At 42.7% G+C, this 27,008-nt stretch overlaps 3 protein-coding genes across 8 annotated transcripts; 1 reads left to right on the plus strand and 2 right to left on the minus strand.

The window, feature by feature from the left end:
* LSM3 (LSM3 homolog, U6 small nuclear RNA and mRNA degradation associated) lies at positions 1–5,566 on the minus strand. Of its 2 annotated transcripts, none has more exons than XM_053988969.1 (4): positions 5,467–5,566; positions 4,401–4,511; positions 3,239–3,334; positions 1–348 (listed from the first exon to the last, which is right to left on the minus strand). In XM_053988969.1, the coding sequence occupies exons 1-4, from the start codon at positions 5,485–5,487 to the stop codon at positions 316–318; spliced, it is 261 nt and encodes an 86-aa protein (XP_053844944.1). In that variant the 5' UTR covers positions 5,488–5,566; the 3' UTR covers positions 1–315. The 2 variants fall into 2 exon arrangements, with proteins under 2 accessions (XP_053844944.1, XP_053844943.1); XM_053988968.1 differs by lacking the exon at positions 1–348 and adding an exon at positions 2,539–2,952 and having other exon boundaries at positions 5,467–5,564.
* On the plus strand, positions 5,491–15,057 carry XPC (XPC complex subunit, DNA damage recognition and repair factor). Of its 5 annotated transcripts, none has more exons than XM_053988962.1 (16): positions 5,491–5,708; positions 6,299–6,500; positions 6,686–6,819; positions 7,093–7,216; positions 7,723–7,807; positions 8,285–8,442; positions 8,652–8,772; positions 8,965–9,054; positions 9,468–10,400; positions 10,860–11,020; positions 11,270–11,351; positions 11,799–11,933; positions 12,431–12,600; positions 12,802–12,895; positions 13,109–13,198; positions 13,756–15,057. In XM_053988962.1, the coding sequence occupies exons 1-16, from the start codon at positions 5,525–5,527 to the stop codon at positions 13,963–13,965; spliced, it is 2,973 nt and encodes a 990-aa protein (XP_053844937.1). In that variant the 5' UTR covers positions 5,491–5,524; the 3' UTR covers positions 13,966–15,057. The 5 variants fall into 5 exon arrangements, with proteins under 5 accessions (XP_053844937.1, XP_053844938.1, XP_053844941.1 ...); XM_053988963.1 differs by having other exon boundaries at positions 5,528–5,708; positions 9,468–10,091; XM_053988966.1 differs by lacking the exon at positions 5,491–5,708 and adding an exon at positions 6,083–6,101.
* TMEM43 (transmembrane protein 43) lies at positions 14,380–26,966 on the minus strand. The gene is made up of 13 exons (XM_053988967.1): positions 26,867–26,966; positions 25,447–25,596; positions 24,357–24,491; positions 23,563–23,657; positions 22,782–22,831; positions 21,247–21,316; positions 20,804–20,874; positions 20,517–20,638; positions 19,851–19,925; positions 19,668–19,769; positions 18,208–18,325; positions 17,026–17,261; positions 14,380–14,468 (listed from the first exon to the last, which is right to left on the minus strand). Exons 1-12 carry the CDS (start codon positions 26,876–26,878, stop codon positions 17,059–17,061), a joined length of 1,203 nt encoding a protein of 400 aa, XP_053844942.1. The 5' UTR covers positions 26,879–26,966; the 3' UTR covers positions 14,380–14,468; positions 17,026–17,058.
* Between the last annotated feature and the right edge of the window lie 42 nt (positions 26,967–27,008).

Consider the following 27,008-nt stretch of genomic DNA (forward strand, 5'->3'; position numbering starts at 1 on the left):
ATGTACAGAAACAACTACATGCAGGCTGTTCCCCTCTGCTGAATTCGAACAGCAGTGGAGTTCTCCAGTGAAGGTAGTAGACAGCACTTGAATCAGTGGGTGCAGCAGCAGCAGCTCTCTATGAGAAGCAGCTTTCATACCCTGTGAACCAACACAACAAGGGCTGTTCTTCTCCAAGCAGGGCTCAGCAGCACAGTGGTCAAACTCAATTTATTCTATATGGTGCAATTCTTCAGCTAATTCTTCTCTGAGAAAAGCTGCCAGCCTGGGGCTTGTGCATCTTAACCTCTGACAAAGCAAGGCACATATACTGCTTCACTTTAACTCTTGTGGGGACTTGCTCTGTGCCTACATAAACATCAAAACATATTTTGATTTTTACTTCTGGGTGAGCAGCAGAGTTAATTTAAAAATGTCAGCAAGTGTCATGCTAATTAAAAACAAATGACTAATTGTACAAGTACAGGGCCTGTTGACACAGGCTACAAATATCAAAGCCAACAAAGCTTGAATTTGAGGAAAAGCAGCACCATCTAGTGTCCTACAGTAGTCAGATCCAAAAATCAATTTCACAAGCCCACAGAGAAATTTCAAGATAGTAAACACTCACAAAACCAGTAGGACACCAGAGGTTTAACTCTATCAGCACTTCTGATAAAGGGAATTGTGTAGTAATAGTCTTGTTAATAAAGAGCTCCCAAGAGTGAGATGTTTTCAGGCAGAACAGATATTATTTAAAGACAAACTAAGAAGTTATTCTGCCATCTATAAAAAAGATGCAGATCAAAGGCTAAAACTTACCAGAAAGCTACTAGTGTCTATAAAAAGCTGCTAGAAATAAAAAGCCAAGTTTCAAGAAGTTCAACAACATTAAAAGTTCTAACAGACTGAAAACAAGACAATATGAAGAGGCTTTGAAAAACCTTGAGAAAATATAAAAGGAAAATTAACAGAAATTATTTTTCAAACTCATCAGGAATAGATATCTTGACAAATGGTTAATACCGCAAACATATGATCAAAAAGTAGGATGAGCAATATGAAAGAGACTAGACTGCAAAAAATTTTTCAAATGTTTTGGGCTTGGGTGTGTTTGGGATTTTTTATATTATATTTGGGGGGGTTTTGTTGTTTGGTTTTTTGGAGTTCATTTAAGGTGATGTTCTTTCGTTGTTATGTTCTTGGGCATTTTGTTTGTTTGGAAGGGGATGTTTGGTTTTTTGTTGGTCTTTTTTAATCCATATTCATCTTGGAGAGGCTCAGATTGGCTCCCACTCCAGACAGCTCATCTCAAATCAGAGACTCAAGGATGCTACTAGCCATTCCAGTGACACAAAATAACAGTTCTTAACAATGAAAAGAAATCAATTAGACAGTAATTGAGCTACCAACCACCATGATCTCTTAAAAAGCAGGTAACAAATGAGACCATTTTTAATGAGTTTTCTAGGGATTTATGTAGGTTAGCTGACCTCTTTCCACTGTGCTGGTACCCTGTGATATAAAAATATTGTACATACAGATAACTGTGCTATGCTAGCAAATAGGGCTCAAGTAAAGGGTATGTGGGACTCACATCCATTGTCATTCTCAGTCTACAAGTGTTATTAACAGATATGAATTCTAAATATATCAAGGTAGAAATTCCTGATTTGCCAGCATTTTGAGCATCATCTCAGTCCTCCAATACAAAAATCCAAGTACAAAAAGGAATGGAGAAAAAAATATTTGCAGACCTTGCATTCCTGACTACTGTCTCAAGCTGTGGACTATTATGAAGATTTTTAACTGCAGGAGAAAGCAACAGAGCTTTCTCTGCCAAAAGCTGCTTTTGCTAATCCTACAGAAAACCTAAAATTAAGTTTAAATCAAAAGTCAAGCTTTGTAGGAAGTGCAGACCTACATCTCTCATATGACTCTGAAACATACTTGTATCAGAAGTGTCCTTTTTTCACACAAGGAGGAAAGTAAACTGCAAACAAGGTGGGCATGAAAAAGTATGTATTAAAAAAGAGCTTTGTTCAGGTTCTAGTGCACCTTCACTACAGATAATTTATGAGCATCCTTAGGCATCCAGCAGAATTTTATGCATTCAAGAACTGAAACCTGGTACAAACAGTGGGAAATGAATGCAGCAGGCAACTCAATAGCATGTGAGCAACAACCTCAGTCTCTACTTAGCCTTGCAAACTGTAACTGTTAACAAAGCCACAATGAAAATATCTGAAAACATTAACATTGCACTGAAGCTCATCTTCTTTATCTTAGGTGGAAGGTTCATATAAACACCATTTCTCTACAATGAGGCTATGCATCACAAATTTGAACACAGCCATAAATTACAGCACCATTGATTGATGTAGTGTCCTCCCCAAAGCCAGTAATCTGCAAGACTTGGGTATTAGTAAGGACAGAAGTTAAAACAACACACTGAAGATACTGCTTGCTCTGACAGGCTGATACTATAACCTAATAAAGGACTAGCTCTAAGGAAGAATATATACCCCCACCAACACAAAAAACATGACAAGTCAAATCTCAAAGATAAATCAAAATTTATTTAAAACAACAAAAACAAGACAGTGCTACTGCCAAGATAGAAAAAAATTAAGGATTCTTTTACTGAATGTGACAAGGCAGGCAATTTACAGCAGTTTACATTAATTCTGAGATCAGGTGGGGTTTTACACTGCTTCAATTGACTACATGTACTTTCTGCAAGACAAACTGGTTCCCCTTCCCCTCCCCTTTTCAAAAGAACTGACAAAAATATCCTATAAAAAACATATACAGAATTTTGAGACATGATTGAAACATGAACCACTGTCCAAAAGTCTGGAACTTTCCAAGAAGGTTAAGTCCTTTGTTACTTCAACCAACCCTCAATGGGGGAGCTACAAGCACAACGCCATCCCCTCTGACAAAAAGCATCGGAATATTCCTCTTGGTAGACTGTGAAGAAGGAAAGAAAAGTTTACATTTACAAGATATTCATTTCAATCATAAAAACACACCTGAAACAACTCCAGCAAACACTCAATGTTCTGGCATGTTGAACAGATCAATACAATTAACACCAGGTCTCTAGATATCCTGTGTACTTTCATATCAGTTTGTCCAAATCCTGTTAGAGCTTGGTTCAAAAAAGTCAGCAATAAACTACTTTAACAATATAACACAGTGTAGTTTTAAATAAAAAAATCTGAGAGGATAAATTAACTCCTTTTTTAGTCCTTACTTTATAAATCTCTTCATAGGTTTCTTCATCAATCTCTATTGTAGTCACAGTTTCTTCCACATCACCCAAAATCATATTTAGATGCTGATCATATGCCTGTAGAAAGTAAGTTTAGTTTATTATGTTTTCCAAAATTCAAACATGAGTTTATTAAAATGAGAATTTTAGCAAGACTTTGAGACATAAATAATTTAGTCTGATTTTGACCAAAACACAGTCCTACCAGTTCTAGCTACAACTCAACATAAACAAATGAGAACTCTGCAGCAGCAAAAAGAAGGCATGACATTTACATTTACTGCAACGCTTGCAGGAAATAGCTCTGAAGCATTCTGTGAGAGCACTTACAAGACCTCAGAGACAGACAGACTTTGTTAACATTAAACCAGCTACACACTGCTGCCAGTCCAGCCTCCTGGAATTGATTGCCTGGGGGCAACTTACAGGGTATGAAAGCTGCTTCTCATAGAGTGCTATAAAACCTTAAACTCACGTTCCAAAATCCTTACAAAAGCACATTGCAAACTACACATCCCTCATGGATCTCTCATTATCTGTGTGTTTCCAAAGGAGTTGAGGCCCAGTTCACTCATGGGGCAACTGGTTCTCTTCCCCAGCAGAGCACAGCACTCAGGGAGGCTGACTGACTTAATAGAAAGCAAAAATCTGAGAACACAGCTGAGCACCTGTCCCATCACACCTCCCAGGGTGTGCCTTAAGGGATTCTTCTTTGATAATGATGACCTCAGTCTAGAAGAGGCCTCAGGGCCTTCATATGAAGAGGCCTGCAGCATTATTGCTTATTTCACACACAGAGAAATGGAAGCCAAAAGCAGTGAAATTAGTTGCTTGGTATCATTCAGGAGACAAGAAAAACACAATACATATCTTGATTTTCTAGGGAAGCAGTTAATAGCTGACAAAGTACTGAGGAAATGAGATTTTTCCACCAATCACATTACAGTTCTGGTAACTAAGACAATTCTTAACCTACTTTCTCCAACTACTTCCGCACTTTCAACCATGAGATGCAATTACTCATGTTTTAAAACTAATTTTTTCAACAACCAGCGGAATATTACAGTAAACTTGTTGTACATAAAGAAAGGCTGCAGAGCGCTTAGCTGAATGAGCATTACAATGTTCTGAAAGTTTTACTTACGTGTAATCTGCCTCTAAGCTCTCTGTCATTCCTCATTTTGACATAGATTCGCTCATCTAGACTGAGTCTGATGAGATCAAGTGGCTCCTCTACAGTATTTGTTGTTTGTTGCTAAAAAAAATTAAAAGCATTATTTGTACAGAAGCAGCCTGTGAACTCTTCCATTCCTCAATGTTTGTGAGACACAGAAAACAAAGGAGTGAAAACACAGATGCAAATACTTCAAATCATTCCATCACATGCTGGTGAACCTGAGTGCTGCTGATTTAGCACTCCACTGATACTCACCAGCCTTAAGCAACGTGAGTCAAAAGACTTCAGTTTAGCCTGCAGCAAATAATTTTTCACACACGGGGATTGGAACGAAATGATCTTTAGGGTCCCTTCTAACACAAACCACTCTATCTGTGAACTGTTTTTCCCACCAGCAGCCACAGTTTACACTGCAGCAGAGAGCGCACGCTGCAGGAACCAGCAGCACAGCCGTGCCATGGCACGGCGCAGCTGAACCAGCCGAACCCACGCTGACAGCGGTGCCGGCACAGGGAGTTACCCGGGCACACACCGGGGGCTCTCAGGTACCCGGGCACACCCTGCCCCCCACACTCACCGCTCCCGAGCCCTTGCTGGGCCGCACAGCAGCCAGGCCGGGCCCCGAGGCTGGCGTGAAACCTCAACACACAGCGGCCTGAGGCCCCTTGCTGTGCGAAAGGCGCACTTCGAGGATCACAACTAAAAAAGGGTGACGACCTCCTCCACATCTTCCATGTCATATATGTCCCATATTTCCGTTCTAGCTATCCCCTTCCTTCAGAGCCCAGGGCACTGCCCTCGGCAGCTTTCCCCCCTTCCCTCCTCCGGCAGTGCCCGGGGTCAGCGGGCCTGCAGCGAGCCCTGCCCGCGCCCCGACAGCGGCACAAGCTCCGAGCCCGAGCGGGGATTTCAGCTCGCACGGAAAGCGCCCCCGTGGGGGCCGCGCCTCACGGGGGGCCCGGGCGCGCCCGGCCCAGCCGCGCAGCCCGGAGCTGCCTCCCCTGCAGCCGCCGAACGAGCCGGGAGCCCTCACCTGGTCCACCTCATCCGCCATCTTTCAAACCGCCTCCCGCGCCCGCCCGCGAGACTTTATGGCCCGGCCCCTTCCCCTCCCCTCGGCGTCCCCAGCGCGGGGCCGGGCCGGACCTGCCCGCGCCGGCAGCGCCATGGCCAGAAAGCGCAGAGCATCGTCCCGGCCCGCCGCCGCCAAAAAGAGGCGCTCCGGGGGGCTGCCAAAGGACGAGAAAGAGGAGCAGGAGGAGGAGGAGGGTGAGGGTGAGTACGGCAGGGAGGCCGTGGCGGGCCGGAGCTGCGCCACCGCCGCGGCTCGGGCCGCTCCAGGCCGCGGGGTCGGGGGACAGCGGTGGCAGCACGCCTCGGGAAGGACGGGCACGCCGGCCTGGAGGGCGGTGGTTATCGCCTTGTTATCTGCGGGGCTCGGCGGTGGGATCGGTGCCGCAGATCCCGGGCGTTAAACCCGTGTGTGACGCGGGCTCCGCACGCTGCCAAAGGCTGAGCAGCCCGTGAAGGGTTGTTTCATCTCGGCCGTGCTCTCCTGAGCAGCGTCATGCGGTAATAACTTGTTATGAGTGGCAGGCACGATGCTTGGCTTTCCGCCGATTCTATCGGTAGGACTATAGGAATCTTTAGGTACTTCGTGTGAGTTACGTAAGTATTTCCCTCCAGCAAGTCTCACTGTTCAAATCCTGCCTGTTTGTAAATAAACAATGACATGCTCAGCATTGTGAGTGCTGACATTCTTCTGAAACTGCCTCTAATGAGTCCATGGAGATAATGTTTCAGATTGCCATGGAGATGAAACTCTGTCCTCTAACATTAATCTTCATTTCTTTTGGCATATGCAGATGATTTTGAAGAGAAAAAGCCCAGTACAAAAAAGGCCTCAAAAGCTCCAGCTAGGAAAAAGGGAGAAGATTGTGATGCTGAAGTTTCCAACTCAGCAAAAACTTCCAAACCTTCAAAACAAGAAGAGGCAAAATCACAAATAAAAGAAAGTAAAAAGAATGCTAGAAATAAAGATAATTCTATCAAAGAGGAAACATGCAGGTAAATTTATTATCATTCAAGTCTATAGGACCTTTATCTTATTTCTTTCTGTGGTTTTATGGTCAAATACTCAATCTGTTGTTACTGATGCAGAGATCATGCTTGATTTATTTCCCTATTTTTAGTCTTTGATAAACAAGCACCTACGTTTCCTGATGCTACCACTGTTTTGATGATTTTAACAGTGACTCACTGAAGCATCCTCAGAAGGAGATGAAATTAAAGACAGAATCTCCTGTTAAAAAAGAGATGGATGAAGACAATACTGACAATGATGATGATGATGATGAAAGTGAAGATGAATGGGAGGATGTGGAAGGTAACAGTTGCATATTTTTTCATGTTAAGTGCTTTTTAAGAGCTTGTATATCACAATGATTATTCAACAGCAAGTGACCAGCATCCCACAGTTATTTGAAATAACTTAGCACACACAGTGTTATGGAAGATCCAGGAGCTGGTAGTTACTGGATGTGTTCTGTTGAAAGGTTGTTTGAACACTTGAGAAGGAAAATGTAGGTTCTTATCCAATCATCAGTCCTCCCTGGGAATCTTCCATGTTTACTTATAATTTAGTATTTTATTTTTACAGAACTTCAGGAACCTGCTACCGATAAGTTAGAAGAAGCTACTGTTCTTCCATCAGTGGGGCTGCCAAGCAATCCTGTCGAGATAGAGATTGAAACCCCAGAGCAGGTGAAGAAAAGAGAGAGGAGGTAAGAACAAGGAGGTGGTGGAGGGCTGCTAAAGGCTGAAGTTAAAAATACCCTAAGTCTTGACTGTCACTGACTTGCTGTGTTCAGGGTGAAAATCCCAACTTGGTGCAGACTGTTGAGTAGGAATGATGCAGGGTTGTGGGATGAAGAACAGTTTACACACTGACAGTTCTACCAAAAATCTTCAGTGGAAGTTGGCAGGAATGGAGGAGGCTTTTCAGCTTCCTTGAAAATCAAGTGTGTAACTTCACTGTGTTTTACTGTCTCCATTTCCAGTGAAGGGACAGCAGGAGGTCTCTGCAAGGAGAGCTGTGAGTGAATGACATTGTGTTACTGCAAAACCTTAACAGCCTGTTCACATAGCCAGTCACTAAACCTTTCTTTAAATGTGCACAGAAGATTCTCTGGGATGGATTCTCTTTGTGAACTGACCCAGTTCAGGTTCAGGAATCGAGAAAGGCAGGTCCACAGAAATCCCACAACATCCCTTTTGTAATCTTCTGCAGAGAAAAAAGAAAAGCCGAGTTTGAGATGTACCTTCGGAGAATGATGAAACGTTTCAGCAAGGAGGTTCGTGAGGACACACATAAGGTATTTGTCACAGAGAGCCATGGCAGAGAAGAAATTAAGCATAAAGCTGTCTGAACTGATTTGTAATCAAAAGAAAGTAATTTTTTAAAAATAGTTAGAAAGGCTAGAAGTGACAAAGAGGCTGTAGTCCTGACAGATGCTCATTAAGGTTCCTCCTAAACTGTGAATTGGAAACACCAGTGCCTGTGTTAGTAAAATTCTAACTCAAAGCATATGTGAGTAGGATGTATATTTCTCCATAGGGGGATATCGTCTCATTCTGTTGGGATTAAACTGCCAGTCATGTAGAGCAGGAGACACTTGCAAAGACTTCAGTGCTTTGCTGTCTTCTGAAGACAGCACTGTGAGTCTAGGGAGGCTTCATTGCCACCTCTATCTGTTAAAGGGAGCAGTGAAGTATTCCTTGTCTTTACTATGGGCAGTAGTTCCAATAAGGAAAATCTCTTGTGAACTTGCTTTCAAACTCTTCTCTCTCAGGTTCACTTGCTGTGTTTATTAGCAAATGGTTTCTACAGGAACAGGATCTGCAGCCAGCCAGATCTCCTCGCCATTGGTCTGTCCATCGTCCCCACCCGCTTCACCCAAGTGCCCGCAGGCCAAGTGGGCCTTGTCTACCTTTCCAACCTGGTGAAATGGTAAAACTGTCTTCTGATGGTGCTGTCACATAGAATGTAGAGCGAGGGTTCAGGGAGAGGGGTAACTGTAACTAGCAATTTTCTGTGGGTTTTTAAAATTTTATATACAAGGGTAAGAGGGGCTGTCCTTTTTAGAGGAGAGGGTGAACTCAGAAGTTTAAGAATACAGTCACAAACACTGGATAATAAGCAGGTGTCTTGTATTTCAGGTTTGTTGGAACCTTCACTGTCAATGATGAGCTTTCCACTGAAAAAGGAGAGCCCCTTCAGTCAACACTGGAGAGGAGGTTTGCCATCTACGCTGCACAGGATGATGAGGAGCTTGTTCATGTAAGAGACTGGGAAGTGCAGGGTTGGTTGGGGAGTTTGGATGCTGTGTGTCAGGTCATACAAAAGTGGTGGAAGGGGTGGATTTGAAGAAGGCAGATCCATGACTTAAGTGATTCTGTAGCTTTTTATTTTCTTGTATTTTTATCTCAAGACCTCCTGTGATTAAATTATTCAATTTAAACTGTTTTTCAGATATTTTTAATTATTCTAAGAGCTTTACAGCTGCTGTGTCGCCTCGTGCTGTCTTTTCAGCCTATTCCTCTCAAGGAGACAAGACCAAAGGTAGGTTTTGTTGTTTGTGTAGAATAAGCAATAGGTCACTGATTTAGTAGGATTAAAAAAATTTTCTGGCTATTACAGCTTGCAGTGAATTGCTTACTGCATGAATCAGGGTTCTGTCTACATTGCAGAAAATGCACACCCTTAATTTTTAATTTTCTTCTTTAAAAAAGCCACTAATTTCTGTGTTTCAGCAAAGATTTCTTAATGTTTCCATGGGTTTACATTTCTTTAAACTTTAGATGGCAACTCTTGCTGCATGAGTACACCTCTCTTCAGCCAGTTGCCTGAAGTTTTCAGGTGAATTGACTGTGCCTGCCAACCTTTGGTCTGCATGAACCTTGGGCTGATTTCAGTCTTTTTTTACCACGTTCTTAGCTGTGGTGATAAAAGTGACCTGGGCTGTTTCCCTGCAGGGAAAGAGCTCATCCAAGAGGCTGCCTCACAGCAGCACCTCTGAGGGACAGGAGAGGTCTGCCATAACACCCAAAGCTGTGACAAAAACATGCCCCTGCAAAAAAGCCAAGCAGGATGAGAAATCCTCAGAGAGCAAAGAAAACAACAAGGAGCCAAAGAAACCCGAAACTGACCAGACTGAAAGGACACACAAGTCAAAGCTGACTAAAGGTAGCCAGGAACAGAAGGCATCAAATAATGAGACCAGTTCAGCAGAAAAAGATACGCTAGTCAGGCCCAAGAATGACCGCCGGAGACGAGTGGCCTCCAAAGTGTGTTACAAGGAGGAGAGTGGAAGTGATGAGGGCAGTGCTTCGGACTTTGAGGTTTCAGAGGAGGAGAGTGATCTCTCTGATGAGGATTTTGAAACTGTCCCTAAGAGGCGGAGAAGCTCACAGGCCTCCCAGAATTCAAAGCTGACAACTATAAAAAGGTCAAAAACTGAGACTTCAGAAGCAAGGCAAGCAAAAAATTTGCATGGAACTGAGACTAAGCCAGCAAAAAGTACAACTCCAGCCTTGCCTCAAACACAGAGGAAGAGAAACAAAATCATTTCTAGTGATGAGGATGATGGACAGCAGGAGGTGAGGAAAGCAGTGGGCACAGACCAGTGGCTGGAGGTTTTCCTTGAGCCTGAGGACAAGTGGGTTTGTGTAGACTGTGTTCATGGCAATGTGGGCCAGCCCCAGCTGTGCTTTGCACATGCCACAAAGCCGCTTTTCTACGTTGTGGGGTTTGACAACGATGGGAGTGTCAGGGATGTGACACAAAGATATGATCCAGTGTGGATGACCTCAACAAGGAAGAGCCGTGTGGACCCGGAGTGGTGGGAAGAGACACTGCAGCCGTATGAAAGTCCCTATGTGGAGAGAGACAAGAAGGAAGAAAACGAGGTAAATCAAAGTAGGTTGTTTAGGACACATAGTGCCAGGAATCCAGTCCCTGGATTCTCATTCAGGCAAAAAGCATTAGAAATCTCTTTCTGTGAGGAAGGAGGTTTGTGTTTGAACTTGAAATGTTGAAATGTTGAGATTGAACATAAAGAGAAATTGAAATAATATGAAATTATGGAGGTTGTTCAGACAAGTTTGCATAGCAGAAGTACTGCAGAGCTTGTGCTGGAAACTAGTGAGGTTTGTGTAGTGTTTAGCATTACTGTTATTGCAGAGAGTTTTTAAAATACATAGGTTAGGGTACACATCTAAATACTTATTTGCAGCAAGAGTGTTTTGGTCTGTTGGCTCATCTGCTAAGTTTCTGGTGGTTTTTTCTTTGGTTCATATTATAGTCATTTTCTTACAAAGGGTAGTGAGAAAGTTGTGAAATTACTCTTTTCTGTATAATTCTTACAGTTTCAAGTGAAGCTTCAAGATCAACCTCTACCAACAGCAATTGGAGAGTACAAAAACCACCCTCTCTATGCACTGAAGAGGCACCTCTTGAAATACCAGGCCATCTATCCCGAGTCAGCTGCTATCTTGGGGTACTGCAGGGGAGAGGCTGTCTACTCCAGGTGAGTTGTGCACCTATTGTCACCTGCATCTGTGATCTTTGTAACAAACTGGAGAGCTAATTTGCATGATGGTATCAGCAGTAGTTTCAGGCCACATGCATAAACAGGTGAGGCATTTAGCTGCTCTGACAGCATTTGTGTATCACTAAGATACATCTTTTTTTACTATTCCTAATGAGATAAGTTTATTGTGGGTCTGTTATAGATGACTTGAAAACTCTTACATTTGCTTCTTTCTGGCCTTTTCAGAGACTGCATACACACTCTGCACTCCAGGGACACTTGGCTAAAGCAAGCTCGAGTGGTGAGGGTTGGAGAAGTGCCTTACAAGGTAAGAGAGTTCGACTTCCTCCTGTGCAATCCATCTATCTCTCCTCTAAAGCTCAAGCTCAGTTCTATTTTGGTTTTTGTCTTCTGCCTTGTCAGCAGATGTAGATTTCATACATGCTTGCATGGTTTGTGGTAGCTGTACTGTCCACCTGCTGTGCCTATAGTTCCTACATCCTGCCCAAAGCCCAGCTTTATTTTTTTCCCACTCCAAGGGTATCTGGCAGAACTGCTCCCTTTTCACCTTCTCCAGAGGCATCCCAGTGTTTTATATGCTGGATCTCTGCCTGTTGCATACAGGTGCCGTGGGTTGTCATTTATATGCAATGGATATTGAAGCTAGGAAGTAGCATTTCTGCTCTCCCAGAACCTTGTCCTTTGGTGTCCTAGGAAAACCTGAAATCACTGTTAGCTTCTTGTGATGTTACAGGCCTGGTTGTTGTATTTGCAGATGGTAAGAGGATTTTCCAACCGGGCGAGGAAGGCACGCCTGGCAGAGCCAGCAAACCAGGACCGGGAGGACCTGGCGCTGTTTGGCCGCTGGCAGACAGAGGAGTATCAGCCTCCCATAGCAGTGGATGGAAAGGTAGCTGGGAAGGCAGAGGGCTGGTGCTGAAGGAAAGGGTTTGTGTGGAGCTCTGGGCTTTGTTTTTCCAGAAGCTGTATGTTTCAGATGTGAAATCAGTCAGTAATATATGGATTCAGGATAAAGAGTTCAGAGGTAAATGTTCACAGGAGGAAATAGTCAAAACTTTACTGAGCCTTTCTTTCACAAGTACTTACAAGGTAGTGAGTGCAGACTGCTAAAGTCAACATTTTGTTGATCTGATCTTCCTAGCCCATGTTTTGCCTTGCTAATTCTCTGCATTACAGCCTGAGTAACAAAGCTTGGGCAGAGGACATAGCTAGGAGATAACCATGCAGCTAAAATCTAGGCTTTTACCTTGTCATGTGAATATTAATTGAATACTGAAGTGGAATATAGCAGGTCAGGAGGGGAGAGTCCCTGAGTTGCAGAAGGTATTTTCGCCTCTCTCCAAAACGCAGGATTATCACTATGTCTTTTTAATCTTGCCATAACAGGTCCCTCGGAATGAATATGGGAATGTCTATCTCTTCTTGCCATCCATGTTACCTGTTGGCTGTGTGCAGCTTAAACTGCCAAACCTGAACAGAGTGGCACGGAAGTTGAACATTGACTGTGCTCAAGCCATCACTGGATTTGATTTTCACGGTGGCTACTCACACCCAGTGTATGTAAAAGGTGCTTTGTTGCACCTGTCAGATGTTGATGTGCTGCAGAATTTGTGTATCTTGTGTTAAGGGGAGCATGTGACCAGTTGTACACTTTGATCCTTTGAGACAGACAGTAGCTTTTGGGCTGGCTCAGCAGGCATTTGCTCCCTTTCTTTTGCCTTCTTATAGCTGACAGAGGATTGTGTTCTCCTTCCTAGTACTGATGGGTACGTGGTGTGTGAGGAGTATAAAGAGGTCCTTGTTGCTGCCTGGGAGAATGAACAAGCAGAAATAGAAAAGAAGGAGAAGGAGGTGAGAATTATTTTTGCAGCTTCCTTATTGTTATATTTACAAAGTAAATTTCATTGAAACTGGGCAGTCAAACAGGGCGGGCTATGTACGCAACAAGCATGAGGCTTTTTTGATGACAGTTTAAAAATCTTAAAGCTTTCCTTTTCTATGTGCATAAATCCATTGAAACTCACAGTAGTAAAGTTTTCTCTTTCCCGTAACAATCCCCAACAGAAGCGTGAGAAAAGAGCTCTAGGGAATTGGAAGCTGCTGACAAAAGGACTTCTCATCAGAGAGAGACTGAAGCAACGCTACTCCATGAAGGTATCCTGCATTTCTATCAGTCATTTCTTTTTCTGGAGGTTATTTTAACTGTAGAATAAAATTTCCAGACTGTAGTTGGTCTAAAGTTTTCAGCTAGTCAAAAAAGCTATGCCAGAAGTTCAGTGTGGTCATGTTCATCAAAGATTTGTTACTGCTTAACAGGGAATGAATGCTTTTATTTTTTTAATGTTTTCTGTTTTGTCATACCATTTCCTAGATTTATTCCTCTAAGCCCAGCATGTAGCTAACAGGATGAGAGTGGGACACTTTTTCTTTTAGTTAGATGTTTTAGTTCTTATTTTTTTCTGCAAGGAGAAAGATGAAAAGCCTGATCTTTTTAAAACAGGTTGGTTTTATTCTTCTATTGTCAAAAATGCTTGTGTTGCAAGAATGGTGTTTAGAAATAGAAGCACTTTGGGTGGGAAGCCCAAACCAGAGCAACCAACTTCTGTAAGGCCACACATTATCCCTGTGACCAAAGACAAGCCCTTGCAGAAAGGGGCAGTTACAAGTGATTCTTAGAGTGACTTTCTGATTTTCACACCTGTTTTTTCCAGACTGAGCCACCAGCACCTGAGACAGAGAAAGGAGGGGGATTCTCTTCTGATGAAGAAGGAGCTCCAAGCTCAGAGAGCACAGTGGGGAACACAGCCATTTACTGGCCCCAGAATCGCCAGCTAGAGAAACAAGAAGAGATTGCAGCCAAAACGAGCAAGCGAGAAAAGAGGGGAGAAGCAGCTCAGTTGTTCCCTTTTGAGAAATTGTGATGACAGGCTTTGCTTTGGTGTTTTCAGATGCAGGAAACATAGTCATGATAGAAGTATCCTTTACCAGTTAGGGCCTTAGGGTCTTTCTCTGCACTGTGTTTCTGAGCTGTCAGGGACCAACCTAATTCAGTATCTAGTTTCCTTTGAGATCACAGGTATCACTTCATTATCAGATTTTTCCTTTTGTCCTTGGACATGGGAAAAGAGCTGCACCTTCTAAGATCACTTTGCTTTGTTGGGGTTTTTGCTCTCTTTTGTATCACTCAGCACTAATAGTTGAGTTTCCTGAGGCACTCCTGTCATCAACAGTCTCTTTTCCCATTTTTCTCGTTTTTATTTTTCCCTGCTTGCTCAGAACTAAAGCATCCAGCTGCTTTTTATTTGTCTGCAGAGAGGTGGCCAAAGGAATGCTGATGCCTGCTTTGATCCATAGCTTACCCAAATCAGTGGTGAGGTAGAGTTCTGGCCTTTCTGTCTCAAGGGGGAAATACTTCCTTTAAGGTCTAAAAAAGAAAACCAAAATCAGAATATGGACGAATTAGTATTTTCTAAAGAATACTTCTATTTTGTGATGCAAGTTTGGCTTTTCAGCCTCTCATCTTCCTTTACTCTCAGGAATCTTGTGCTATGGAAGGGAGAAACCCTGTCCTTGTTACAAACTTAGAGTTCAATACACCTTCTTAAGCAATTTGAATATATATGAATATATGTATGCTTCTGTTGCTTATCAAGATCTTGTTCTGGAGCAAAACACTTAAAACTGGCTAAATGTCACTGATGGAACAAAATTCACTAGAACCACAGAATTCTTATCCAGTACCATAGCATTAAAAAACTGTTGAGAGAGGAATATTAAAGCTACATAAGCTTTTGTTGCACTTTTGTAGTAGAAATACTGATCTGTCTTTGGCAGTATGTATCTAAAGTCCACTGACACAGTCTCTTCAAAAATGGAGGGGAAAACAATTTAGTCATTGCCGGATCTTGTCACAGAGACTGAAATGTAAGAAAATGGCTTTCATGTAACTATGTTCAGAAAAAAATCTATTTTTGTACTGTATTTGTAGATCAAAATAAAGTTTGAAAAAAAGAGTATGTTGTCTGTTTTCAGAACGTACAGGTCCTTAAAATACAAGGGGCTGTAGCAGTCAGGTTGAGCCATCATTTTTTTTTTCTAATGATCTTAGAGAGGCAAGGAAGTGACTGACTTCTTTGGTCAGTGATGGGGAGTAAACCCATGGCAGGCTGGCAGCAGCACACAGACCAGAGAGCAGCTTCCCAAACCAGAAATCTCTGCAGGACAAACAAAACCCAACAATATGAAATTAGTTCTTGTGGAAGCTACAAACCACCTGGATATTCCTGGATATAAAGCATGCAATACTTGAATTTAATAAAAAAGCCTACAGACCAACTTTTTGAAAACTGTATTTTATTAAATATACAAAAGCTGAGCACTTCTGTAGAAAATTGTTCCTTCATTTCCAATAAGTAATGCTGGTTAGTGTTCTGCATCATGGGCAAAACAGCAGCAGCTCAAACCCAGCTTCTCTGCCCCATGGAGCACAATTCCTGACTGCTGGAGCATGAGCAGGTGTTGCTGAGCAGCAGGAAGGCTGTGCAGTCATGTACCACTGTCATGTACCAGTGCATGCACAAGGCCAGCTCCTGTACCCACCTTTTCACTCGCTGCTCCAGCTTTCAGGACAGAGCTGTGAGACCAAACTGACTATGCAAATACCAAAAGAATGAAAATAATTAGGACTAATAAAGTAACTACAAATCTCAAAACATTTATGATTTCTAACTCAGATTTCTATTTCAGTATCATTTCCAGCAAATGTTTGCTTCTATGTATGTTCAAGTTCCTTTGGTACAGAGAACAGTCCTCTGATGGCCATAAATAGATTTCGTAATAGAAAACATTATTTTTGTACTGAACTGTGTATACTTACAAAAAGCCCAAAACAGTAGTGCAGGGGCCCATCTGGAAGCCAGACTCTAGCTTGGTGAAGAGACTTAGGTGTCTCTAATCTCAAGTTCTGGTTACAGCAGATAAACATGAGCCATCAAAACACTACAAGGCATTCTTCTAACAAGATACAAAACTACCAATTTAGGCTACTAAAATCTATGAAAACTAATCAGGCAAAAATGTTTCCATTACTTAATTTCATAGAGTATGTTCATTGTCCTTACTAAGTGAAATTAAATAAAGGAACAGTATACACAGCAAAAAAACCCCAACTATTTTAGACTACACATTCAGTTATAAAAGTCAATGCTGTTTCAAGGCAGTAGGTTTTTTATTTACAGGTGAATGACCTGTGAGTATCCCTTTAAGTGCAATTTGAAGTGAAATTTTCGAAACCATTTTGATATAGTCCAGGCTATCATTTTGGATGCTTAACCAAGAACCAAGTTCAGACACTTTTAAAACCTGGGAGAAATCAATGTGTCCTGATAAATCTGCCCAACCTCAGAGCACTGCTAACCTGGCCACTCATTGCATCAATGACTTTGAAAATCCTCAGTTCAAAAGCAGACAGTTTACAGGAGTATTCTGTGGAATTCACCTAAGCTATGTTTTCCCTTTGAACACATGCACTGCCAAATACATCAGCCAAAGGAGTGTTCTGACTGTGCAAACAAGAAAAGGCAGCAGAGGGAGGGTTTGTCAGAGGCAGGCAGGCACACGCATTTCCTAAGGACATCTAACCAGGGTCCATGGGATGCAGCTGGCACTTTCTCCAAAACACACAAGGTGCCCCACCCAGCAAGGACTTGCCAGTTCTCAAATCAGGGGGAATTACTAAGCAGTAAGAGGTATAAATCTGCTTGTTCACTAACTTCCCACTAATACACACACCTAAAATGCTTTTTTTCCCCAGAGCTGGTGTCACTGACTTCCCACAAACAGCATCCTATACCCCTATGGATAACATGTACCAATAATCAATTCAAGCCCCCTCCCCAGCTTTCAGTGCCCACTGCTGAGCTGTGATTTGCTGTAAGCTTGCTGCAGGAACCAGGCAGAAATGCACTTGGGAAGGTTCTAACCAGGATTCAGCTCAAGACCCGACCACCTCCTTGTCACTGCTGCTTCTTGGGCAGAACACGGGATCTGGCCACCAGGATGGGGACAATGGAGAGCAGCGCGAGGAGCAGGGCCCAGAGCGGGCGGTAGAAGAGCCAGCCCACGGAGATGGTCAGCAGGGACAGCGAGCTGGCCACACACACGGCAAACGCCTTCAAGCCAACGTTAACCAGGTCCCTCACAACAGGAAACCAGTCCACTGCAGAGAGAATGAAACATGGCATGAAGTAGTTGGCAGGATGACAGTTTAAAAAGAAGTCTGATTCATGCCTAGGATCTGCACCCTAACAGCTGCAACCACAAGACAGACTCAAACTATTTATCAAGAGCACTGGATTAGGCATTTCAGCAGAGCATCATCAAGACCATTAAGCAACAGCTAAACATGTAAGGCAATGCTATCCTCATCTCTTCACACAGGAAGTAATCCAAAATGAAGTCTGAAGATTTGTCCAAGGTTTGAGAGGCAGAGGAGACAACCCTGCAGCTATGGAACAAGTCTAGGGCAACTGATACAAGCTACCAGCACAAGAATTCCTTTCTGGCAACAATAAATCTTGGAGCAGCATGTATACGGATAAATAAATCAGGAAAAAAAAGGTTCACAACTACAAAATGAATGGTATCTTTGATGTCTGAAGTTCATGCAAGTTTGAGGCATTGTCCTGTTTTTCTGTTTTTACTCCAGCATTTTCTATATTAAAAGAATAAACAAAACCTTTCTTTGCTGTTTGTTTACAATACTGTAGAATAACCAGACACAAAAACGTAATTCAATACAACTGCTGATTAGGACCTGGTGAGGGGACCAGCTGTGTGTGGGTGCAGAAAGCATTTGTATTGCAGCACCTTGAGTTAGATTTGAAAGAACCAGCCCAACACATGCCTCAGCTTTTTATTTTGGGAAGCTCTAGGTTGGAGAATCTTCTGAGACTGGTAAAAGATATTTGTGTGGGATTTTTGTAATGGTCACAAAGTAACCATTTGGTTTTGGGGTCCTGTTTATATGCTGATGCCTACAGTGACTTTTCAAATCAAATCAAATCTGAGCTCAAATCAGATTTCTCCTGATCTCCAAATGAATTAACTCTCTAGAGGTTACGATCTTGTTCCGAGATCATTTTACCTGTCTGTGAAAAACTTACCTAACGTGTAAAAGATCCTGGTCATCAGGCTGATGCCCACAAACATTGAGAGCCAGCCAGCTGCACGGAGGGCCCAGGTCTTCATGGTGTTACTCTCATGCTCCTTCTGAAACACCTCCTGAAAGCAAACACCGTCTCATGCAGCCTGTTTCTTGTTCTTTTTCAAGATCCCTTAATTCCAGTACAGTATGAGCCAATCAGAGCCAAGAGCATTTTAGGAGTACAATTTCTCTTGCAGCTCATTCTGCAGGGTCTGTGCAGTATGGCAGTACACTGCAGTAGATTGAACAGTGCAGCATGGGGGAAACTGGCACTTTTCATAACTAGAACAATCTAAAAAGCACCATTCAACACTACCCACAGGCAGAAAGCAGCCAGGTTTTCCTGCATTTGGACACATTCAACATTACTGTGGAAAATAAGACATTAACAAGTAACTGTCATAAAGAAGGAAGAGTCTGACTTCACTCTGAAGGAAGAAAGAACAGGCAACTGATGGCTGAGGGAAAGGTGTGTGAAAGAGAGCAAGCTGGATGCAGGGAAGAAAAGTTAAAAGGTATGTGTGCATTTCATCAGGCAAAGCAAAGCATCTCTTTGCAAGAACTCTGACTAAGATTTTTTTCAAAATGGGTTGTGTGACCCTCTGGCTCAACAAAATGTTCACATGAAAATGGCTGGGACGTTAGAAAGTGCTAAATGGTAAGAGATGTGCAAGACTGATTGATTATTTGCACATACAAGTACTGAATGCATTATTTATGTGTAACCAGTTCATTTACAATGAAACAAAATTCTGTCTAATGAAGGTTCGGAGCTTACAGCAGAGGGTTGATTCTACTGCTACTCTTTCAAGTCAGAACAAAGCCTTTCTAACTGCTTTTGGGAGCACCTGCAAACTCTTGACATCTGCTTTTCTTTGCAGCAGGGCATGAAACAATCATTAACGGAAACAAACCTACTAAAAGAAGTAAATGAATCACCAAATTGCTGGAGCATGCAGGATTTATTGAAGCATAATGCTCTGCCTGAAGGCTCTTTCTCAGCCAGAATAGTAATAAACATTTCAAACAAGCCTAAACTCCTGTTATTAGGAGCTGAAGAGAGAATAACTCTAATGGTTTATTTAATTAAACCCTGATTTTTACTATTTTTGCATGTGACCTGTTCAAAAGCATGTGCTTGCTTGTGTAAGTGGGAAACAACCAAGGAGCAAATAAAAACAAAATGAGAGGGCACAGAAACAATCTTTAAAGAAAACAGACAAAATGTGCAGAAACCTGGAAGCAAACACAGGCTACAACCTGTTGTCCAAGAAAGAGAAAGAAAAGCCAATGTTTATATGAGTATCTCCTCCTCCAGAGCAAAGTCTGAAGGACAGCAAGTCTGAAGCTTCATCTTCTGCTGCTTCTGCACTACCACCTCAAGTTTTAACCCTTCACTAGAAGAGCGTGGTATCTCACCTCCACAGAGAGGTCCCCAGGGTACAGAATCTCCAGAACATCTCCAGACTTGGTATGATATGGAACCAGCTGATCACCTCGCTGCCGAGCAATCACAGTCACCTTGGAAGAGAGGGAAAAATATTTACTGGTTTCTGAGTTGGGAACTGAGCTTACAAAATACAGAAACAGTTGAAGACTCACCTTATCAGCAGAGCCCAAATGGGGATCATCTCCACTCAGACCTGCATAGAAGAAAGAGACACGAAGGTCTCCTACCTACAAACAATAGAAGATTGGAAGTCAAGAAAGATCGTTTTACAAAGGGGAATCACAGGAAAGAAAACTCAGCACAGGAACATCCTTTATTTATCAACACTTTTTCTGAACATTTATGTCACTGAAGAGATAGCCAGAATGATTTCCAAGCTGTCCTTTTTTCAGGGCTAGCTGGCTGCTGAAACATGAGAGCTCAAATGTGGTTTTGTAATATCCCCTCTGATTAATCTGCAGGAGCACATGATATGCTTTATTCATCCCTCATCATTCCATCCTTTGGCAAAACAGGGCAGGCAGCACAATGTTTCAACAAGCTGTTTGTACTCCTCAATACAGCAAGGCAGAGGTGGAACCCACCTCCCAGCACCATCCCTTTCCATTTAAAAGTACAGCAGACTTGAGAAAACAGAGAATAAAGGAGCAGACTGGAAGTTTTCTGCAAGAGAAGCACTCATTCTCTAGGGCTGCACTAAGGGAGTCAACCTGTGATGGTCTAAACATTTTCTATATATTTAAGCAGAAATGAGACATGCCCCAATTCCTTTTTCACACACAAGTAATCACTGCTTTAGTTTATCTTTCCCATCTTACTTCTGGACGCCTGGGGTTGTCGCTGTGATAGAAATAATCTTCTCTTCGGGTAACATCAGCATGGGGATCCTCCAGGTGTGACAAGCTCAACTGCTTGAAATCATCAATTTTATCCACGAGACCTAAGCAGAATAGAGAATCAAGCTGAGGCCCAGTGTCTAACCTGGAACGGCCAATTTGCTGGCTGGCTTCCTGATTATCACCTGACATGACAGCTACTGTGGAAAGAACCAAAGTCCACTGCTGATGCAACAGCAGACCCAAAGCCAGTACAAAACAACCCTTACCCTTGGAAAGAACAAAGCTGCCAACCTGGACGTTAGGAGAAACAACAGTGAAAGACTCCACAGCCATGGCACTAAGGAACAGAGAGAGTCCCTGATTAGTCCCAGAATTATGATCAAAACTCTTGATTTGCAGTATATAGAACTATATATAGAACAGAAAAGGTACTGTGGCAAACATCAGGAGAAACTCAAAGAGCTAAATGACTGTCATGATGTGAAAACAAATCCATCAAGTCTAGACTGCATACTGTTGGAGCCATTAAAACAAGTTAAGACATCACTCTCGGAGCTGCTCTAATTTCTTTATGCCTTCATTCTCCCAACTACCAAAAGTACAGCAGTTTCCATCTATTGTACTCTGTTATGAAATCAGTCATTTAGCTTTCATATTTGATCAGATCCAGTGACAGAATTCAGAGGGACTGTGCCAGATGGCATCTCACCTTGGGTTTTTGTGTCCAATTTCTCGATCAAAGTTTCTGCTGTTCACAACTTCCGATTTCCACTCTGTATCTAAACAGAGCAATAAGAAGGTTGAGTAAGAGACACTCAGATCTCACTTACTGAAGACACCTCTCAGTCATTAGTTCTAGGTTACATATAATAATACTGTCTACATCAATGTCTGTGATAGTCTGTACTGATACACAGATCCCTCCTCCTAGTATATTATCAGGGAATGGCAAGATTTAGGGTGAAAAAAGGTATTTTGGGGATAAAATTGTAATTCAACTTTGCTCAGCTTTGTTGTCGGCATCTTCCATGATCAGGCTTTGATTCCTGGCTCCACTCTTTGGGAATAAGCTGGTTTTATGATAACAAGGAACAGGGGGCAAATGGAGAGGAGTCTGGAGTGAATTTGAGCCCAGGAAAAGTTGAGTCCAAATGTGTTTTGCCAATACCCAAGTCAGTAATTAAATATTTAAACTGACAATAAACTTTCCCTAGGGAGAGTCTCTTTTGCCCATGATGGTAACTGGAAAGCCATCTCCCCATCTTTCTTTCAACCTCTCCTTCACTGCTGTTGTTCCCAACTTCTTCCCCAGTCCTGCTGAGGGGAGAGTAATCAAGCAGCTGGGTGGGTCCATGGCTGGCATACACAGACATTTATGGTACAGAATCCATCAATCTTTAGAGGACAGCTGTTTTTTTAGATGGCACTTCTTTTTGTTCCCTATCATTGTGAGCCTGTTTTTCATGGCTCACAACCACTAGCTTTGCCCCTTATGTACCTCCATAATACAGGGTCCCCATGCTCCACTCAGCTGAGTAGTTTTATAAGACCACACCCAGAAACTGCTGCATGCCCACGTTACACATCCATGTGCTTTGATCAGAGGTAAATGAAACGCAGAGACCGATCTCCAAATACACAATGACTCAGAGTACTTTTCTGCCACTGGGTAGATCAGAATAATGCACTCAGTTGTGCTCCTGCCAAAAAAGCACTTGGCAAAAGCCACAGGGACATCAGAAGATGCTGGTGGTTTTCACTGGCTGGTATCAACATCTGAACAGGTTCTCAACAGGCTCCTTTACAGGCTGGAGCTACCCTGCTTTTCCCTGTCTATTCTCTTCTGCTCACAGCTGACATATTCCCAATTACTGCATGTCTGAAGTATAATCTCAGGTGTAGCTTGGAACATACTCCCACCTCTGGTCATTGAGGACCTTATCGGCCCTGTTTCTGAAGTATCCTATCCCTGGATGTTCTTCTGAACTTTTAGGGGTTTCAAAACAAGTCTCAGATTTTTTGTAGCTCTTGTTTGCTGACAGCACATCTCCTTTAACCTCAGTTACCTCAGGAAAGGGAGGTGTGTTTATGAAGGAGAATTTTTGCTTATTTCTTCATATTCCTTTCCTTTCTTTCCCAAGAAGAAAAAAAAGGTTTTACAACCAAAATCAAAATACACACACACACATAAAAGTCCAAAGTTACATGCATAAAAGGAAAGGGACTTTCTGTTGATCAACTTACTGTATGAATACTTTGTCTCTTTCTTAATCTCACCATCCTCCTCATATTCCCTGCAGAGAAAAAGGGCTGGGATGAGAATCAAAACAGTGCACACACACCCCTGCTAAAGGCAGAATACACTTCACCAATGAAATGTACAGACAGATCTCTGGCAGCACAGACTTATCTTTATACATAACCTAACTCTTCTCTGGACTACCTGTTCTGAATACAGATTTTCTGTACCAGGAGAAAACTGTACACAAATGCTCAACAGCCACAACCTTTTTATTCCCATGTTTTGAACAAGGAGGTGTCAACTACACTGATGAGGAACAACCAGAATTAAATATAGTGAGACAAGCTGGCCCAAATCAAGTCTCTAACAAATGCTGCACCATAAGCATGCTAAAACTAAGAAATTATTTTTCACACCTTCACTACCTCTGACCTTTTTTTTATATGATATGAAAGACATTTGGAACATGAATTCTGGGCAGTCACACCTACATAATAGCTAATAACATTCATACTACCATCAGTGGAATTATTAGCAATAGTAGAAATGTTTTCCCTATTTGGGTTGCAACTATTAGCAGAGCAGTTTACATCTCTCAAGGAAATTAAAGTGATTCTCTAAAGGAAAAAAAACCCAAGAGTTCTAGAATTCTCTTGCTATGAAGAGGCTTTTTTTTATTTGGTTTTTATTTTTCCCTTTGGTATAAGGAAAGAAAAAAAATGTGATAGGATCCTGGTAACACAACAGCCTCATAAACTACTTTTAAAGATTAGTTTCACTTACTTGGAATCTTCATATTCAACCCACTGGTACATTTCCACATTACGCTTAAGTTTGACAGCTTGGATGGAGAGCCCATAGCTGGGGTCAAACAAAGGCTGTGCAAAAATTAAAGAAAATACAAGTCAGTCTAAATGCTGTACCTCACAACCTCAAACACAGTACTTTTACTACTGAACCCATTTATATACCTCACTGTACAGCTAGCACTAACTTACACACAGATGAACACAGTATAAACATTATGAAAGACAAAAAGGAATGTCTCTGGCAAATCCGACCTGAAGAATCATCATCAAAAGTTATTGTCATAGTGAGGAATGAAACAGAACTGCTGACTCTGGGTTTACAGGTTTCAGTGTTTAAACCAGGAGATTCTGTTTTGCTGGAAGGTGCTGTGTTACCTTCTGCAATGTGAGTGGACCATGGAAATTGTCACGACTACTGAAAAGTAAAAACTTGCAGAGCTCTGGTGCTGCAAGAGCCTGAAGACTTAACAATATCATGAGCACACAACAGGTTCCCTACACAAATGGCAACTGAAATTATCCATGAAGGGCAGCTTGGGGGTAAACACAGCTAGAGCTGGCATTGGCTTGAAGAAGGAAGTGCAAGGCCATTCAGCATCTCCCTGATACCAGGCCAAGAACCAGAGCTTGAGTGGTAGCTGCCAATGCATAGAGGAGGAGAAAGCCATGTGTCTTTTCCTGGATATCAAACAAAACCTTGATTGGCAAAGACTTTTCCTTCCCTCCAAGCTTGAAATACTCATATGTTTAAGATAATATTTTATTTACCTTAGATGTACTCAGAGCTCCAGCCAAGTGCACCAGTCTCCCCTCATTCTGCTGAGAGATACTGTGGATGCTGTCAAGAGGGACCACAAGAGAAAGGCCCTCATCGAGAGACTTGGCTGTCCTTAAAGCTCGTCCCTGCAATGAAGAAAACAGAAATCAAGTTGTGGAGAATCAACGTCACAGCAGCATTTTGTGAACAAGATTAGCAGCATCACAAGAATGCATGACCACAAGGAATGCTTGTATATTCAGCCCAAGGCATATTTTTGAAACACACTTGTACTTCTCCATTCTCTGTCTGAGACAGTTTGGGGCAGTACTTCTTACCCAGGCAGAAGGACCATTAACATTGACTAAGCTTCTCAAACAGACCCAAATTCTTTCTACACAGGTCTAAACATACTGCTCTGCACCTCTTACCTGAATAACTGCAAAAATGATACAAATTATGGTTCATTTTCCACACATCTATACTGACTCCTTGGCAGAAGTTTTCCCTGCCTTATTATCATATCCTGATATGGTTTTTTTCTGCAAAGTCATCAGAATTTGAAGTAGTTGTTTTTCCTCTTGTAGAGGTAGGAAAAGAAGTCGCTACATGAAAATCCACAGAATTCTGATCTCTACTTCAAAATTGCCAAAACAAGTACGTTTTCCACGGTAGGGTGTTAAGATCCCTGGCTTACTTTTTTTTTTTTTTTTTTAATCTAAAACCAAGAAATAATACTGAGAAAAACCAAATAAATAACTCCTCCAATTTTGCAACATGGGGTATGAATTTCTTTGAAGTAATTATAACACCACTAGAAATGAGGACCTTTTGTTATCTCAAGAAAAAAAGAGGGCTGGCTCATGCAACCCTATTACCACAGGCTGTTTCATCAGCAGTTTACAAGCTTTGGATCTTAACTCTCATCAAACACTGCTACTGTCTCTACTATACCTAGTTACAGGAAAATACTACCTGTGGCCTGTGACTTCACTTTTCTGTTATATCCCAAGCATAAGCACCAGGTCCCCAGACAAAATCTCCTCTTCTCATGGATCAAGTAATAATGCTGTATGCCAACACTGACAGTATTGCACTTACTTCATTGGTAAAAAGAAGGTAGAAAGCCAGAAGAAATGTCACAAGTCCAATCAACATGCCTCCAGAAGTCTCACTGAGCCGCTCCAGGAACCCTGGTTTGGGCTCACTTGTGATTTTAACATGCTCTTTTCTGCTGCCTGTGTCAGAGAACTGTTGAAAATAAACCAAAAGTGCAATATTGGTGTGAAAGGGGAAAGTATTCAGTTTCAAAACAAGTCTTCTAGCTTTGTTAGCACTGCTGCCCTGCAGAGCAGAACCTCTTGCCTTGGACCAAAGCTTTCCCACACTTATTAAATGCCTTACCACACTTTTGATACCAGAAAAGTTTTATTTATTCCATAAATAAAACTCCAGCCTGGTAGAAAAAAAAAACTATTTCTATTATAGTGGTTCTACATGTTCAAGCTTTCTTTGGTCTGCCTCCAGCTTCTGTATTTGGAGTCCACACCCTGCATTCAGGCCATGACAAATTGAGTAATAGCCTTGAATTCCTGACCAGCTAAAACACCGCTATAAATAACAAATTATGATTCACTACACCAGTAAAAAGTGTGCCTGCACACTCTAAAATAATTATATCCAGGTTAACAATATTTCATTTCATTAACAAAACAAGGCACAGGACTAACATGAGAGCCCAGGGGTTTATCTGTGTGTACACAGAAAGGAGTTGTGGGGAGTTAGTAAATCCAACTTCAGCACAAGCACACAGCCAAAGCAGGGCATGGCACTTCTCTGCGTACAGAAAATCACACTACAAAAACCCAGTGTCCATAGAGGAGACAGAGAACTCCTGTAACTTTATTGGAAAAAAGGCAGAGTCCACTGGGGCACACACCCGCGGGGTTTTCTCTCTGGAGGTTTCGGAGGGCGCAGCCTCCTTTCATTCTAAACTCCCGGCCGCACGCTGCCCTCTTCCTTTCCCCATCCGCTACTCGGAAGGTAGACAGAGCTTTCCCGAACCGCCTTCCACATATCCCCCCCTTCAACCTACTGTTCTACCCCAAAGTTCAGAAGTTCAGGCTTGTGGAGACCCACTTTCTGTTTCATGAATTAGGCTGTCTGGGCTCTGTAACAAACCTGCTGCCCAAAGTTCAGAAACTCAGGCTTGTGCAGACCCCCTTTCTGTGTCAGGAGTCAAGCTGTCTCAGCTCGGCAACCAACCTCCCGATTAAAGTCAGTAGAGACATGAAGACCCATTTCAAAGACATTAACACCCATACCTTCACCCATCGAATTATTTGTAAAGACATTAGCACACATCTTCCCTCTCATCTAGCTCATCTGGAGACGCCTGGCGGGCTGCGACCGGCACAGGGCCGTGGCCGCAGCCCTGGCACATCGGGGGCGAACGGGCCAAGCCGGGCGGACGCCACACGGGGCGCGGAGCAGCGGCGGGGCCGCAGCGAGCAGCACTTACGTTCCTCGACATCCTGAGCCTCTCGCTCCCCCCGGGAACCACAACTCAGGGACCGCCAGAGCCGCGCACCGCCAGCCGCGCCCTCCTCCGCCTCAGGGCTCCCCCGCCCCCGAGCCGCTCCCCGCCCGCAGCGGCGCACGCC

Source organism: Vidua macroura, chromosome 13 (genome assembly GCF_024509145.1).
Source record: "Vidua macroura isolate BioBank_ID:100142 chromosome 13, ASM2450914v1, whole genome shotgun sequence".
Taxonomy (NCBI): Eukaryota; Metazoa; Chordata; class Aves; order Passeriformes; family Viduidae; genus Vidua; species Vidua macroura.